Here is a 19,454-nt window from a genome sequence, read left to right on the forward strand (position 1 = left end):
AAAACTGACTTTTTTTAACAGCTGTATTTTCTATGGGTCCAACAAAATCTTTTTTTTTTCGTTACGCAATTGAAACCAGATGTTAAAAAATATCGAAAACGGCCATTTTTAAAACAGATATGTAGCATGGTTACAACTAGCTGGAACTGCACTCATATGGACTCTTTACCACTATACAATAACGATACAGAAAAACTATAAATAAATCACATTATTATTAGGGCAAATTATGAAAAGTTAAGACACGCTATATTTATCTATTTAAACAAACTTTTTCAAGCGGTAGAATCAGGGAAGAATGACTAAAAGAATATAGTCAGGGCTAAACCTAAAAAAATTAATAGCAGATTATTTTTTCAATGATTCCTCCACCAACTCAATTTTTAACTTTAAGCAATATTGTTTTGTAATGCATGGTAGATCGATTACAAATGCATCTAAAATTGTTTAATTTGGTATTTAAATCTTAAATATCTCCTGCAGCGTTAATTTTTCTTTTTTGTTCTAACTCAGTTTGATTTATGAATATGTTAAAAATGGTAAAACGAGACTTATTTATCGGTTTAACTTTGAAGTATGGTAAATTTGCTTTATGGACAATTAGTTACTCAAAACGTTAATTGACTCATTTCAAACCTTACTTAATATGTCAATTATATAATTATACGAAAGAAATACTTTCTGTATAATGCGTCTAAAATTTAGAAAAATTGACCATTAGAATGGAAAAACCAAATATTTATCGCAGACAGTTAAGGCCATGAAAAAGATGATTGATAAAGTTGATAACAAGCAGAATTAGCAACGTGTACATAGTATTATCATTACATGTATATAGTATTTCCACAACAATGAAATGATATTTGGCGATGGATTTCTTCCATAATAAGTATTTAACTCAAAGTAAAAAACCTAACCATGCAGTCCATAAATGTATATCGCTGTAATAATATATGTTCTTTAATTATAAATTCAAATTTGTATTCGTCGATTCTTAAATAAATGGCCGCTAATTCTTTGAATGTTTGTATGAACTTCACGGAATGTACTTTAAATTTCCTAATGGTAAACCTTGAAAAAATAAAGCTACTTAAAACAAAGGAATTGATTAATTTTCATCAATTTATCAGTTTACATTAAGCTAGACGTATATAGTCCAAATCCTTAAGGAATAGTAGCTGAACAATAGCACGTAAGATAATAAGACTTTAATGGATTCGGCTTAATACACAAATTTGAAAGCGAGATTGTTTATTTTTTGCTGATTGCTGATTGTGGAATAAGAAGGAATAAGATCTAATATGTCTTTGGCTTGTATGTGTCCTAAGGTTGATGTCTCATTAACAAATACCCCACATCTATTATACACATCTGATAATACCATAATATCGTGATGTTTTAATGTAAACAGGCAACATGTAAAGACAGAAAAATATAATATCATGTGATTATAAATTAATTATTAGTATTTATTTAGTGATTTAAAGTTCTTTAGAATCCTCATATTAAGATAACCCACAAGTTCGGCGACAGAACATAAGCGTAAAGTACTCAAACTATAAAATGTGAAGGAAAATATAAGTTATCTTTAACATTACAAGGCAGATAAACATTTTCTCTTTCTGTTTATTGCCGGTACCATAAAACCCTCACAAAAGTCAGAAACAGGGATATAAAGTAAGGTTACAGTGATCTTGGCAGACTGATTAAGAAATCAATATAGAAAACTAATACAATAATTTAAACGTTTCTTTATCACGTAATGAAGGCTTACAAGGATGTAATGACGTGAGAGTGTTGTTCTGGTTCTAAGGAAGTGCCGATTGTAGAAATGTCAGGTTTGACTGAATACTGTACACAGCTTTCTTCACGATTTAATTAAAGCGTTTGTATCCTAATTTAGTCGAATGAAGCTTTAAAAGCAAAACCTAATAATTGAGTTTTCAATACGAGAATAAAACAACAAAAGTGTGTAAAACACAACACGTCATAACACCCAAATAAAATATCTTCAACCGAACCCATCATTAAATTTAAACAATTCAACACAACGTTATGACCCTTTTTTTTAGCTTGTTTACAATCTCTTTCGTTGTATATGTTCAATTTATGTTTAGATGTAAAATGGATACTCTTTCACCAAATGGGACAGCAATTCCAAATTTGTGTTAAGAGACCTGGGCTGATATGCATAAAACTACTTAAGTCAAGATTTGTTCCGAACGGACGGATTTTTCTACATGTTCTACGATAAATTAGTACTACGATTGGACATCTTGAGTTTGAATGTCCCTTTGGTATCCTTCGCCTCTCTTTAACTTAAGTGGTTCTATGCATATCAGCCATGAATATTTTTTTTTCATGTTCTAGTATGCATCTGTCATAAAATTTTATAAAATGTAAACGCATTATAAATTCTTTCGTTAGTGAATTTAAAGGAAATGTAATGTCAACCTATTTGCGTTATCAAAACATACTTGTTGAACGTACCAAAAAAGTATAACAAAAATACCAAACTCTGGAAAAGAAATTTAAAAAGGATAAGTTTATAAAAACTGACAAAATCAAACGTTCGATGTTATCAACCAACGGAACGAATGGAAAACAACTGTCAGTAATCCTGACATGGTACAGGCATTTTCCGAAGACAGCAAATTTATTGCTGCAATTCTGATGGATCTATCTAATAACAGTTTTTTATTGTTTCCCGCACGATTTACTTTTACTAAAATTGGAAGCATATGGTGTGTCAAAAAATTCTATAAAATTATTACAAAGTTATTTATAAAACCGAAAACATATTAAAATTGGAAGTTCTTACCGTGAATGTGATCGGATGAAAAAATGTTTACCACAAGGGTCAATTCTTGATCCAGTTCTTTTCAATGTCTTCATAAATGACATATTTCACTTTTACAAAATAGCCCCATTTATAATTATGCTGACGATGACACTGTATCATAAAGTGATTATGATATAGATAAGTTTGTTAAAAAAGTTAGAAACTGATAGTTTAAATCTTTTAAACTGGTTTTCGATAAATGTAATGCCATCAAAACAATTAAATATTCTAAAACGAGTGAGTAAATATTTAAACAGGCTAGGCAGGTTAACAGCATACTATTCATTCATTCTTTCGAATTCTAAATATTGTCCAGTAATTTGGCACTACTGTAGCAAAAAAAAATGTTAAGATGAAAAAAAATATCAAGAAAGATTTCTTAGATTCATCTATGAAGATTATGTTAGTTCATACGAAAAACGGCTAGAAAAGTCAAAATTGCCTTATCTAAAACGATTCATAAAAAAGTCCAAGATATCTTCATGATTTAATTGATAATAAAATTCAGAAGTCTAAATTTAGATCAAAGGAAACAGCAGTACTCCCGAGAGCCAGAACTACCAGATATCATGGTTTGAGATCGTTTCGCTATAATGTTGCACAAATCTGAAATGAGCTGCCTAACCATTGTCGAATGGAAACATCTTTTTACCTTTTCAAATACTGATACAAACATGGGATCCAAATAACAGCTCATGTCAGTGCAGTGCATGCATATAAAAAGTAAAATCACAAAAATACTGAACTCCGAGGAAAATTCAAAAAGGAAAGTCCCCAATCAAATGGCAAAATCAAAAAACCAAACACATCCAATGAATGGATAACAACTGTCATATTCCTGACTTGGTACAGGCATTTTCTTATGTAGAAAATGGTGGATTGAACCTGGTTTTGTAGCTAGCTAAACCTCTCACTTGTATGACAGTCGCATCAAATTCTTTATATTTCTTTTATTTTGTTTGACTGTTTGATTTGTTTAGCTTTTTTAGTTGCTATTATCTGCTGTGCTCAGTATTCTTACTTATGCTATGTTTTAAGATATACATTCTATTGCATGCATGTTTCCAAAAATATGATTGAAACCATGCTTTTAACTTTAATATGTTATATATGTTATCTTACTATGCACTGTATGTTTGAAATTTAGTTGTTTTCATGACTTTTGTATATGTATATATGTTTTGTTATTCGGTCGATTTAAAAAGCTCACTAGAGCTTGTGTTTATGTAGTTTATTAAATATCAACTTTATATAAAACTTTGAATTGAATTGTATCATGACGCAAGATAACTTTTAACAAATTTAAAAATACATGGAAAAGATTTAAGCAAACAAGTTTTAATATTAAGTTAAAATAAATATTTATCGAAACAAAAACGATTATATTCAAATAAAAAGATAGATATAAACTACGTCCTCAGTCAACATCATTTCAAAGGGTCGATACAAACATGTATTGACCTAATCAAAAGGCTATAATTGTATAATATGCATTTTCAGAATGTCATACCGTTAATCAAATGAGATATATCTTCAGTAACTTCGAGTTTATTCATATTAAAACAGTAACCACATAAAGATATCAGGTATTTGAGCATGATACAGTTGTTAAAGAGGATAATCTTGGTTCAGTAATTTAAACTTATGCGCTCTCTTTATTTACCTCTTAATGTAAGAATGGTATTTGAATGGCGACACTTTGCATCATTGAATATTTCACCAATTCTGTTAAATTTGATTGAAACTTGAACAGAATGTAATGTTTGTTTTCCTTTGTAATGTTGCATTAGAGCTATAGCGTGACAGTAAATTTCCTTTCCCATAAAGTTTTAAAGAAACCATAAAAAACCTACACAAATGTCACAGGCATTACCGATAAAAACGAAGATTAAGGCACACCGACAAGCGAATCAATATCATCAAACATGCAAAATGTATCTTTATATATTGCAATCTAAAGTAATCTAGAAACATTAATGAAACTATTAGATTTTTCTTTTTAAAAAATCGTTATAATGACATAATATGCATCTTTAGAACCCCATTGACCTTCAGTAAGTCGTTCGACAGTACTGACAGTCAGCTTATCATTCATGTTGTACAATCACTGAAATATAATACTTTGACGTAATTTCAATAAAAAAGAAATAAAATTACGGTCCTTTTCATTTACAAAATACCTGTTATCTTTAATCGTTTAGAAAAATTACATTTGCGAAGACCAGACACGCGTGTGTGTGTGACCTTGATGCTGTTACATTTAGCAACTTAGTCAGCCACCAATGTATTTGTGTGAATCTAATCATTGCATCCTAGTGTTTACTATTTTCTGATTATTCTATGCCGATTTTGGTTTTGCAAACAAACATTTTAATAATGGCAGGAACTTAGACAACGCAAGAGAAACATTTTTTAAAGTGCGTTAAATTTTAGTGTGAATGTTATTGTTTATAATTGCCATTGGCAAATGCAGACATTCACTGGCTTTTGTGCGTAGATTTCTTTGACTGTTTTGATAGCAGGACGGTTGTATGAAGATTTTTCAAATATATGTTTATTTCGTGTGTAATAAAGCCAACTGCCAATGTCAAGATAATCAAATTGATTGTCCATTATGGTGAAACATAACGTGAATATAACGGTTCATTGGGATAGATGCAGTCAACAAAGAGAGCTACTTTGATTGTAAGTACTCTAACAGATCTTTTGATATGAAAAGAAGACGTGGTATGATTGCCAATGAGACAACTCTCCCCAAGAGACCAAATGACACAAAAATTAACAAATATAGGCCTTCAACAATGAGCAAACACCATATCGCATAGTCAGCTATAAAAGGCCCCGAAATGACAAGTGTAAAACAATTCAAACGAGAAAATCTATTTTGGTATCAGCATCTGATTCACACCACCCCTAGAGTAGGAAGTCTCACAGTAACTCGGCTTCAATAGTTTGATTTAAATAGTTTACAAAAAAGGGATTTCGTTCGTAAAGCATTTGGCAGTCGAAGCGATATCACGTGGTTTGTAAGGACTGAAAGGACACCTAGATAACTTGTGTATCCAGTAGAGTGAAGGAAGATCAAATGTTTCATATCTGGTTGAAATTCCAAAGGAACATAAAAACGATCTATGAATGATCATGATTTCTCTTTTTTTAAGCGTCGCAGGAGTATATGTTGGGTTTCCAAATGAATTGTCAAACTTATCAAGCATTTACCATAATGTGCTTTTACAAGCAAAAACGATATTTTTTGGGGCTTTGTCTGCGGATACAAGAACATATTTATCATTGCGGAAGGACAACTGCTTTTATTCTGGTCTTTGAAGATAGATGTAATTCGAGTGGTATTAGAGCTTTTTATCCTGATTTATATCAACGACCTGATAGCCTTAATACCAAAAGTATCTACGTCTTCTTTTTCGTGTTTTGATCATTGTCATGGCATAAACTCGACTAATTCCATAAGTATTTTAAAATTGTGTGTCAAATTTAACGATTTTGTTAACAACGTTCGTAGAGAAGTGTTGTCGACAACGTTAAAGTCACCAATCATAACGTGGCCAGTCGTATTATATAGAAATGGGGAATTTGCACATGTGCAATCAGCGGGTTTAGACTTGGAAGTCTTGAATATTCTTTTTCATTGTCATCCAAGGCAGAATGGTAAACAGAAAATATTTGTCAGTACAAAAGATTTATATATCTATCTATCGGTTTTTCTTCGACTTTTGATTACCCTTTGTTTTATTCTGATTCTTTTTGTCTCATAATTATCTAGTTGTATATAAATTAAGGTAGCAACTGCTTAAGACAAAAGTTGACCGAGTTTGGTTGTTCTGTTTCGGTCAGTTTGGTTTTTATAGTCTTAAAGGTAATCTAAAGTTTATTTTAGAAACCCGTTTCGCGCATATGAAAATTGGTATCATATTTTTCTTTATTTCATTTCGATAGATGAAAGTTTAAATCAAGAATATATTGAAGTTATGTAACAGAGAGTAGGAGGACATGTTAACATTATCCGGGCACATTTTACTGAGTTAGGCGAACACTTTTATTCTAAAAAAAACATAAGTGGTGCTTACGTAGCAGAAAAATATTTAATACCAGATGTACTGAACTAGTGGTAGTAATAATTAAGTATAAAATCACGACACATGTCTCTGATTAACCTCTTTCAACCCCGTTTTTTGATGGGGTTTGTGTTGCTCAGTCTTTAGTTTTCTTTGTCAGTGTTTTGTATACTGTTTTTTGTCTTTTGGTCTTTCCCTTTTGTTTTTGCCATGACGTTGTCAGTTTATTTTCGATTGTTGGTTTGAATGTCCCTTGGTATCTTTCGCCTCTCTTTTTTAGGTATAGAAAGGTATTGAAGATTAGCTTGACGCTAAAATTTGTGAAGACTACTGCCATAACTCTGACTTCCACGTTTCTAATAGGTAAATTGAACCAGGAAGTTTTTAGGGACGCCAAACCTCAATAATTCCAATTTATGTTTACTTACGTCCAATTTTCTTAATTATTCTATACAAATATGTTATGTACAATATTTTATAAAAGACAACACGAGGAGTTTTAGATGAACCCAAGAATGGAGATTAAATATGCGCATTTTATGGATGACCAGTTCATCATAACCAGGATAACCTATGAACTATTATAGGTTATTCGTTTATAAACACAACTTTTATTTTGTTAGGTTTCAAAAATATTTTGTGTTTGCCACTGATTTGTGACTGATTTAAATTAAGAATAAAAAACCTTTATGAAAAGCCTAAAAAAATTTTTGGGGTGAGAGGTTCCTGTCATAAGACCTGAATGTGTAAAGCATATTAACTTCCCAAATTTCTGCAAATGTAGTGCCAATTAACAATCGAACACTGTCTTGCGTTTAAATTGTGTGTTTGTTCATTAAAGGGAGACTATTTAGATTGACGAAAGAATTGTCATATAAGAGTACTTGTAAGAAATAAGAAATACAATGTTCTACAGTACTAATATGTAGTACAGATGTATTTTTGTCGCAATCATATCCAAGTATTTTATTGCAATCTAGCGGATGATGATCAGCAAGGCTTTCGACCTTACTGTTCTTCGGTGTAAATATCGATATTGTTGAAAGCTTATTTTATTCTCATGAGTTCAATTATTTGATAGCTGGTTGGCGATTAATCACACAAATGCGACAAACTTTAAGTAGTAGCAAGTGGAAAATAAAACTTTACAACTTTGCCTGACGTTGCATAGCACCATACGAGAAATTGTTTAAATATTTTAGCAAAATCGATAATTACAAATTCTTTATCATTTCATTTATGTTTCTATTATTTCAACAAAAAAATGTAATGTTTTAATTGGCAGTATTTCATCAAATGTATATATCATGCAAGTTTTTCTTTTATTTCCTCTAAAATTGCAATTTTTTTCAAAGTATGCATTTAATGGTGCAAACATTCAAACCAGCAATATTAATGAATCGTCAACTGAATGCCCCACAACCTTATAAATTTAGATATTGAAGATAATAGAACAAATAAAAGGAACAATTTTCTATTTAAAAATTCAGTGATATGTAGGATATTTTATGTATAATCGATAGCAAAAAGAGATCCAAATTAATTTTCTATTTGCCATAATGCATAGTAAATAATTTATGATTTCCTGATATTGGCACTAGATGTTCTAACACAATTTCCGTTTCTTTACAATATTAGTCTTCAGTTTCAGAAGAAATGTCATTCCAGGATGACGATTGACTACGGCACAAGAGAGTGATATCTTCTAACACCGACATATTAATACAATATAAAGATAATTACAAATAGCCTACGAGAAACTCGTACAAAGAGCAATATAAACCAATGCCGGTATACATATTAAATCTAAGAAATATCATGAAAGGCTTTAGTTTTCTTCTTTTCTCATTTCATCTCTGCAAATTAGCGAAAAGAATAAATATTTCAAACGTATAGAAAAACGTTGTTACAACAACAACATATGGTCCAGGTAGCCTGCGTTGGTACATAATAATGTGGCGGCCATTTTTAATTGCGCATAACCTCCAACTTTGCTTTGTTGCATTTACTTAGCTTTATACTCTCGTATACAGTTTGACTTGTTGTCACAATCTGTTTAAAGATTTTAATTCGACAGTTTACTTTTTGCAATTTCAGAAATAAGCTTCGACTGTCAAAACGTATTAGGTAACGTTTACTGAAAGTAGAAAACTTCATTTCGGTGTTGGAAATACAATGTGAATTATGTCGCTCAATATAAAAAACAGAACATGTGGTATGATTTCCAAGGAGACAACTATCCACCTGACCAAATGACGTAGATGTATGCAAATATAGGTTACAGTATGGCCTTCAAAAATGAGCAACATCCATACTGTATAGTTAGCTATAGAACGTCCCAAAATGTAAAACAATTTTTACGGATTAAATTTTGGATTTACGGCTTCTAGTTTTACGTCCGGTAACAAATAATTCATACATATTAAGAATGGGAACACATTATTAATAAAACAATAGATTATAATTGTGTATACCCGGATGAAGGACAGGAATTTGTTTTGCCATTTTAAGATAAGGGTATGTTGATTAGGTCAAAACTTTTGTTTGCAAGTGGCCATCAACAGACCCCTCAAAGAGTTTTTGCATGGGTTCTTGCCGTGCAAGGAGCGTGGTACTCTCATTTTACGAGGCATCGGATTTAACGTCCCCATTGCGACCGGACGATGCTGCATATGTATACTTCCTGCCCAGCCACAAACATACTCTAACCAACCCTTGAGATCTGAACATCGGTATACTACTGTCGCCTTAAGTTCAGACTGGCACATGAATATTTGAATATTTTGCTGAATTAAAGTAATTTTTTAGATCAATTCGCTGCCTTTTTATCTCGACCAGTGAGCTGAAAACGGCAATACTAAGAAAAAAAAGTCCTGTAAAGTAGGTGGTAATATTTCTCTAAAATATTGTCTGATTTATGTTCTAGTAATTCAACGTGTATGTGCAATACACACAGTCATACAGTGTACAGCTATCTACACACCATTTTATTTTTACTAGAATTGGCTTTTTTTATCATTCCATAAAGTTTAACATACTTAACATTTAAAAACTACCGCAAATCGAAAAAAATATCAACTAGGGAATAATTGTGACATACACTTTAAGACAAATAATTGAGAGATGACTACAACTGTATCAGATTATCACAGATGTTTTCCAAATGTCGTTACCATAATTTCAACCTCTTTTCCTCGTTCTTGATACTTCATCGAATTGGATTTGTCATTAGCAACAGCACTGGTAACATTAATGGCAAAGGGACTGCTTTAATCTGACATTTCCCTAGTTTTATACCAATACCAATGTGTCAAATAAAATAGTTCCCTTATATATCTTTATTCTCAATAAACCATCATTTTGACAAGGTATAGAGAAATACATATGTACAATATATACAATATATAATAAAATACAATTAGTACAATACATTTTATCATCCATTATAGGGGTGGATTCACACTAGATTAAGCCTGGAGTACACAGATTTATTTATGATTTTGATAAATTTGCAAAGTTTAATAAGCTTTGCTTTCTTTTTTGATGACATCAATAATTTATACTGTAAGATATTTGATATGGTGTAACTATATTTTTATATGTTAATTTGTCTCTCCTGTTCAAAAAATGAACATTCCAAGATAAAGTGAAATTCATCCCCGATTTCATTTTTTCTACACAGATTACAGTTTCTGTTTTGTCTGTTGGTGTTATACCATCTACCAGCTTCAATAGGTAATTTATGATTTGTTGTTCTAATTCTGCAAAATTCTACACCATTTTGTTAACTAAAATATCTAAATAAACTTCCGAACAACAATTATCTTTAAATACTCTGTAATTTACAGCTTTGGGTGATTCTTCTAACGACAAGTGCCAATTCAAATTGATCTTTAAGGTTTCTACTAACTGTCAGACGCAGCCAATTCAAATTCATAAAAGTTTGTGTGTTCCAAATATATGTTAAGCCACATTCATTTGAATATTTTTTATGTGATCTAACCATAAAAACCGACCTCCGTTCACATATGACAATTAAAAACATAAGTTATAAACAATTTTTTACAATTTTGACTCTTTTCCAGAGAGAAGTTTAGCCCAGAATGATATCATTCTATTTTTAATGTCAATTTCTAGAGGATATCTTCCAAGTCCACCATATATCATATACGAAGGTGTAGAAGATTTTAAATGTAGCAGCAATTTACAAAATTTTAAGTTGACTTTTTGATTATTTCGTTATTGCTGAAACCCCAGTAAAATAGCCTATTAGGTTTTATCATTTGATCAAATAATTCAAGCTGTGTTTTGATTGTAAGGCCGTGGTTTCTGCCTAATTTTAGAACCTCATAGAAAGCCTTAGTAGCTTTGTTGGCTATGGACTGGTTCGCTCTCTTAAAGTTCCCACTCCTGTCTAATTCTGTCCCTAAATAATCAAAACTGTTCACTATTTCTAGTTCTATTCCGTTTAAGTTAAAACTAAGATTCCTTGGAAGTGTTCCTCTATAAAAAAAAAAAACCATGATTTTACTTTTATCAGCATTAACTTTCAGTTTCCATATAGAACAATAATCTTGAACTTGCTTTTGGAGATCTGCAGGTGATTCTGCCATAAGCTCAGTATCATCAGCATATAAAATTACAAATAATTTTAAATATGTATTTCTAGTAAGTTTGAGTTCAGTTTCGTTAGAAATCGTTTTCAGTCCATTTAAGTTACAGTTTGATAAATATGACTCAAGGTCGTTCATAAATAAAACAAAAAGAAAAGGGGACATATTTTCCCCTTGACGTACACCGTTACTACAAGGGATAAATTCTGACTTAAAATCATTATTAGAAATACAGGACTTTGTACCATTACACAGTATTTACAATTATATTATACATATTACCATTCATATTATTCACTAGCAACTTATACCATAGTCCATCCCGCCAAACTTTGTCGAAAGCTTTTTTCAAAATCAATAAATGCGCAAAACATTTTTTTCCTCTTGTTTTTTAGAGTTTCAAAAAAGTTGAAAATTATGAATAAATTATCAGTTGTTGAATAGCCCTTACGAAATCCACATTGATTCTCATTCAAGATAAGAAAGTCGTCTGAAAACTTAGTTAACCGCTCACTCAAAATTGCAGTAAAGAGTTTCCCAAGGCAACTCAGAATTGTTATTGGTCTATAAATTTTTGGGTCCATTTTGTCACCTTTGTTTTTGAAAATCGGTTTAATATTTCCAATAAGCCAACTATCCGGTACAACGCCTGTTACGAAAATAATATTAAATAGTTGCTTGTAAATGGCTATGAATATATTTCCTGTTGACTTAATATATTAATTTACAATTAAATCCTCCCCTAGGGATTTATTGTTTTTTAATTTTTTAATTCATTTTTTAATTTCGTCTTTTGAAATGAGGATTTTAAATTTGATGTTTGCCTTTTTGTGCTTCTTCGTTACATTTGTTTGTTTTTATAGTGATTAAGATGATAACACAATGTTGACTGCTGTACCCCTATTTTTGACATTTTTACCTATTGTGTCTGTTTGTTTTGTTCACGCATCGTTGTCAATATAATGGAATTTGATGCGACTGTCATACAAGTGAGAGGTTTAGCTAGCTATAAAACCAGGTTCAATCCACCATTTTCTACATAAGAAAATGTCTGTACCAAGTCAGGAATATGACAGTTGTTATCCATTCGTTTGATGTGTTTGTTTTTTTTTATTTTGCCATTTGATTGGGGACTTTCCTTTTTGAATTTTCCTCGGAGTTCAGTATTTTTGTGATTTTACTTTTGAAATGTTCCTATTTATACTTTAATTCAGACGTTTAATATCGTCCGGGTCAATATATGGTATGTTAAAGTCTTGCTTGTCATATGGTTCCTCGTTTAAAGCTTTAAACAATTCCAAAGAAGGTTGCGTAGAAGTGTGAGTTAGGAGAATGACGTTCTCTACCACCTTATAGATACTTGTAACAACTTGAGGGATGCTGAAAAAGTTTGCATCGGAACTCTTAGTTTCTTACTCTGTCCCGATAAACTGATTGCATAATCAATCAATTAGTTGATTCATTCTCGTTTTTGTCTTAAATATGCATTTAGTGTTTACAAATGGACATTGTAATCAATCAAATGAAATATAAAACAGGGGAACTATTTAAAATGAATGATATTTCCACGTTTTAGTAAAACAAATCTTGACATCAATTCAAATAACTCTCCCTGGTAAACTATTCATACTTCTAATGCTTGCAAGGATACGTTTGTCTTACGTCATTGAGACAGCAACACATCAACACAAATGTTTATATAATTGTATTTGAAAATAAGATGTGATATGGTTCGTTTCTGTTACAACAGTCATTGTTGGAATTACAACTTGATTTGTCACCGCTTTAAACTTTTCAGTTAATATAAAAAAGAAGATGTGGGTGGTATGATTGCCAATGAGACAACTCTCCACAATAGACCAAATGACACAGAAATAAACAACTATAGGTCACCGTACGGCCTTCAACAATGAGCAAAGCCCATACCGCACAGTCAGCTATAAAAGGCCCCGAAATAATAATGTAAAACATATCAAACGAGAAAACTAACGGCCTAATTTATGTACAAAAAATGAACGAAAAAACAAATATGTAACACATAAACAAACGACAACCACTGAATTACAGGCTCCTGACTTGGGACAGGCACATACACACAGAATGTGGCGGAGTTAAACATGTTAGCGGGATCCCAACCCTCCCCCTAACCTGGGACAGTGGTATAACAGTACAACATAAGAACGAACTATAAAAATCAGTTGAAAGAGGCTTAACTCATCAGATGGATAAAAATACAAATACTACAAATACAAGTGGACGTGACCGGGTACTTGTACATCCAAACAACAAAAAGACACTAAGTACAGATCTGAGAGTACTCGCAGTTTCTGATAGCTAGTTCAAAGCCATTAACAACTAATAAAAAAATCATGCATCTAAGACTAAATACATTTTGAAGGAAAATAGGCAACCAAAGACTAGCAGCATATGTATATCTAATGGATTAACACGTTTAGATTTGCCTATGTATAATGTAGTAATAAACAAATCTTCTTGATACGACACAACCAGTACAAAGTAATTACCGAACAATGTTGCGTGAAAAAATAATCGTTATATGGCGTCTGTTGTCGGGACAAAGACTGATTGTGCTCGTTGAACGAGTTCCAAAGACCGATTGTGTTCGTTGAAAGAGTTCATCATTTATTTCTATTTCTAGAAAAATGACTTCCAATTTTGCTTATTTCAATTATGTGTCGTTTTTGTCAGGTTATATAGAATTGTTCTACCAAGTCAAATTGTGGGGTCGTCGAAGTCACACTATAAATGTGATTGGTTTTTATTCTTATTTTATTTTAAGAGGTATAAAAGGACAGTCTTGAAGTTAAAAAAATGTATCCATATCAGTTTGTTAATGTATATCTGTTTTCACATGTTTGCCAGAGAGCATTTTGCAACAATAAAATGACGACAAGAAACCGACTATTTAGTTGATGATTATTAATCAATAGAAAAACAAAGAACACGAAATTAAATATCTGTTCCTATGATTTACTTTGCTTTGACACCAACAATGGAATTTCCATCATATTACAAAAATTAAAATTGAATGGAAAAAAAAATATCTGACAGATTCACTTAATTTGATGGTATTGAAGAGTTTATACGCTGACTAAAACTGTATCAAAGACGACAGTACTTAAATTAAAGACTGCATTACAAATTAAGCTTCATGTTAACACGCGATGTCATAACTCAACAACGGTCCTAAGCAAGGCAGTAAAAGTAAATGAGGTTGTTAGTGTAATTAAGTTCCAAGTCACGTGATTCTGTTTCCATTATGTAAAGGAGTGTTTGCTATATATCATAAATTATCTTACCTCCTATAGATTTCTGGGGATATGATTGGTTAAAGGACTACACATGGTGCCTACATATATTTGATATAGGTTGTCCTAAAAAATATGGGGTTAGTTACCATATGGGGTTAGAAAGGAGTTACTTCCCTTTCAAAACAAAAAAGAAATCTGAAAGGTTTAAACAGACGAAGAAATTGATAATGAACGATTGAAATAAATTCATAAAACAAATTTAAAACTAACAAGTTGTTATTGTTGGCATTTGTTTTTTGTATAGACAAATGGAAGTAGGTTCTTAATACTAAGTATTGAAGACTTAATCACTTTGATAGGTCGCTATAGTCTAAATACCAAATGTGAAGATAGTCGGCAAGATAAATTTGTTACACTGTGTGCTAGTGACCTAATACGATATATATGGGGTCAGTAAATTCCATATATATCGTATAAGGTCACTGTAACTAATAATATACTTGGTAACAAGAGTACATGCATGTGTATTAAATTTCAATCTTCTTCACTTATTTAAAAAGCACTATTCAAGATTACATGCTTCTTGAAGAGTACAAATAGGCTTTACAAATATAACAGTTCACTGAATTTCTTTTCTCAGAGTTTTGTTTCTCTCGGTTTGAATACACTTCTATGTATTTATTGTTGTTATGTCAGGAAAGCAAGAGATATAAAACAGTCGTTATACAATGTTCACGTTTTCAAGTATTGACTACATTATATAAGTGTCAAACACGTATCATACCCTTGTTACCTTTAATGGAGCGACTGTTAATAATAAAAGTTGACTGGATTTAAGTTTTATGATATAAAGAAATTACAGAAATTAGTACAGAACATCATTACTTGTTTCATAAGGTGGTTGAATGACAATTTACATTTATTATACTTCACGTAAAAATGCCATATTTTGATTGGCTAATACGAGGGTGTTAATTTACTCTATCACATGGCTGAGCGGGTGACAATTTTTTTGAATGTCACCCTCTCGTCCAGACCAATCAAAAATCGATAATTTAAAGGACAATGAATAGAAATTACATCAAGTTATTATGTGCTAGTGACCTAATACGATATATATGGGGTCAGTAAATTCCATATATATCGTATAAGGTCACTGTAACTAATAATATACTTGGTAACAAGAGTACATGTATGTGTATTAAATGTCAATCTTCTTCACTTATTTAAAAAGCACTATTCAAGATTACATGCTTCTTGAAGAGTACAAATAGGCTTTACAAATATAACAGTTCACTGAATTTCTTTTCTCAGAGTTTTGTTTCTCTCGGTTTGAATACACTTCTGTGTATTTATTGTTGTTATGTCAGGAAAGCAAGAGATATAAAACAGTCGTTATACAATGTTCACGTTTTGAAGTATTGACTACATTATATAAGTGTCAAACACGTATCATACCCTTGTTACCTTTAATGGTGCGACTGTTAATAATAAAAGTTGACTGGATTTAAGTTTTATGATATAAAGAAATTACAGAAATTAGTACAGAACATCATTACTTGTTTCATAAGGTGGTTGAATGACAATTTACATTTATTATACTTCACGTAAAAATGCCATATTTTGATTGGCTAATACGAGGGTGTTAATTTACTCTATCACATGGCTGAGCGGGTGACAATTTTTTTGAATGTCACCCTCTCGTCCAGACCAATCAAAAATCGATAATTTAAAGGACAATGAATAGAAATTACATCAAGTTATTAAAGACAATGCTTAAGTTCTACGTTTTGGCTCAGATTCTATCATTTGACTGTCAAAATAAAAAAATAAAACATCTTGCTTCACTTCTTATCCCCGTTACGTTGTTATGTATGTGACGTCATAGAAAATACTTTTGAATAAAATTCATCTGTAAAAGACAATAATGATAGGACATTCAGTATAATAAATTGAATAACACATAGCTGAGAGGGTGATAGAGCAGATTGTTACCCCTCGAAACGACATTGTCAACCTTGGATTCGCCGCGGTTGACAATGTTTTCTCGGGTACCAATCTGCTCTATCACCCTCTCAGCTATTTGTTATTTATATAATATGAAATGACCTCTTAGCTTATTAGTTGCATATTATATTTTTTTTCGACACATCTGGCTATTGTGCGAGTTAAATAAGTAAACTTACAATACTTCAGTCCGTCTTAACCCCATTTGCATAAGATACATGCAATATTGAGACGATAACTGAATAAGGAAAGGAATAAAATAGAAATACATGAATATAGGCGCTGAATGTTTTCCCAACTAAAACAGACAAGATACAACCACAAACTATTGTGATGGATGCCCACGTTGCTTATATATGATAGACTTGATCAATCATATAACAGATACTATAAGAATCTTTCCAATTTTATTTTACCCATCGACTTTACCTTCAACATTAATACACTGTGTAATACAAGCAACTTTTGAAAATCTAAAGGTTTTTTATCAATAAATAGAGAAAAGTACTTAACATATGAAATATTAATCTTAAGTTAAAATGTATACCCTAAGTGACTAGCTACATTCCTGAATAATTGAAAAAGGTGAAAGTTTCCATTCATTGTTAAGTATTCTTTCATTCCTCGTGCGTATCCAATAATTTACATGAAAAACACACATATGAATATTACCATATTTATTATTGACAATGTAAAAACAATTGTCATTAAGATGACAAATGAAACATTATCGCTTTTTATAAACTCATCATAGACACCAGGATTACAATTTTGTATGCCAGACGCGCGTTTCGTCTACAAAAGACTCATCAGTGGCGCTGGAATAAAAAACATTGAAAAGGCAAAATAAAGTACGAAATTGAAGAGCATTGGAGACCCATTTAAATAATAAAGACATTTAAATTAATGTTTGTTTTCCTTCAAAAATTAACAAAAACACTTACCAATTTTGGAAAAGAACTATGCGTACCACGTTTTTCTCGTTGTAAAAGTTCAGCAGTGATATTATATTTTCCATCAGAAACTGTTTTTATTTCACTATGTTCGCTAATTTCTGTCTGTCTGCTAAACAACAAATATAAACAAAAAGTACATAAACTTATATTTATAACTAAAAATGTATAAATTATTTTTAAATGTAATTTTAGATTATGCTCCGATTTTGATACCTCCATTTTCTGAAGCACTATATGTTTACATATAAAAGCTGTGTTAAATAAATTACTTCCCACAAATAAAGAGTTATCAGTAGATCCAGAACTTTTAATATTTTATAAAAGCTACGACTATATTCAACTACGATCCAGACAAATAACTGCCGCTTTAGTAAGAAAATATAAAAAAGTAATTCCTAAAACACGTGGTGATAACATTATTAGGTCTATCGATCACAAGCATACACCGGAGCTAAAGATTTTATGGAATCGAGGTAAATAGCGTGAGAAACGGAATCTTTCCTATATTTGTTCTTCATTGGAGATATTGACTTCTACGGGGACTTTTGTGTGTAATAAATGGAATATAATTGAAAATCTTGTTCAGCCAAGCACACTCTAGACCAATGAGATCGTTCATACGTAGTAATTAGGCGTAACGTTTCCAATGTATTCTGTCAGCAAGTTGTCGGATATGTCAATTTATAGTAAAAAAGTAGTATTTTTTCGATCCTAGTTTCGATTCTATTCCAGTGAGAATGTAATCTTTGTAACAGTGATTACTTTCTGTTAGGGAAATGGAGAAACGCTTTTCCTTAGACTTTATTTGGCGTTATTAAATGATTAATTTATCAATCAATGATATAGGTTAAAAATTTCATTTATCAATTAATTCAAACAATCTATGTTATGGTGTGTTTAACAGGAATCATGTTGCTAATTCATTTTGTAGACCAATTATCCCAATTTTTGACTAATATTAATCTGAAAGGTGTGGAAAATTTGTTTTATGAAAAGGTTGTGTATAATCACTTTAGGAGAATAGATCAAATAATTTAGTACAGAAATATTCAAATAAAAAGACATGAGAAATATTTGTCACTTAAAAGTTAAGTGTCTGTACCAAACAAGGCTCTCTGCACATCATAAATAATATGACGGCCATTTTCCATCAGTTTATATGTTGAGTTTTCCAGTTCTGTAAATGATTTTGGACTTTCGATTCGTTCATAACACATTTAAGGTTATGGTATTTCCTATCTCTATTCTTCATGGGAACATGTTATACCATTAATATAATAACTTTATATTGTTTCGCTGTGTCCTTATGAAGTTTATAACCTTACAGTGGTTCATTTCTACCTTTAATTTTTAAGAATTTTATAAGCCTAAAAGGAATTCTTATCCTTTATGAATTGGAAAAAAACATATCGATCTGCGAAAAATCCTTTGAAGTATCGATGAGTATTGATGCAACAATAATAAAAATTACTAAAAATAAATTCTAGCAAAAGAATATAACCGTGAACTCTTCAAAGTTGAATGTATACAAGGGCTTTCCAAAAGAAACTGCTACCCACCATTTTTATCGCGTACTTGTAAACAGCTCTGCAGTTAAACGTAAGGTGACAGTCAAAACAAAAACACAGAAAATTTGTGTTACAAAATACACCACCGTACAATTTGTAGTACACAGAAATATCATGCTTTAG

The 19,454-nt window shown here is 31.2% G+C and overlaps 1 protein-coding gene across 1 annotated transcript in view; it reads right to left on the bottom strand.

Annotated features, from left to right (window-relative positions):
• Positions 1-18,307, bottom strand: part of LOC127733790 (collagen alpha-1(I) chain-like) — a 38,874-nt gene extending 20,567 nt beyond the window's left edge. Inside the window, exon 1 of the mRNA XM_052243109.1 lies at positions 17,752-18,307. Coding sequence (XP_052099069.1) covers positions 17,752-17,982 — 231 coding nt within the window. The 5' untranslated portion in view covers positions 17,983-18,307. The remainder of the gene's footprint in view (positions 1-17,751) is intronic.
• Positions 18,308-19,454: the final 1,147 nt, after the last annotated feature.

This window comes from Mytilus californianus, unplaced genomic scaffold, assembly GCF_021869535.1.
Source record: "Mytilus californianus isolate M0D057914Y unplaced genomic scaffold, xbMytCali1.0.p SCAF_3, whole genome shotgun sequence".
Lineage (NCBI taxonomy): Eukaryota > Metazoa > Mollusca > Bivalvia > Mytilida > Mytilidae > Mytilus > Mytilus californianus.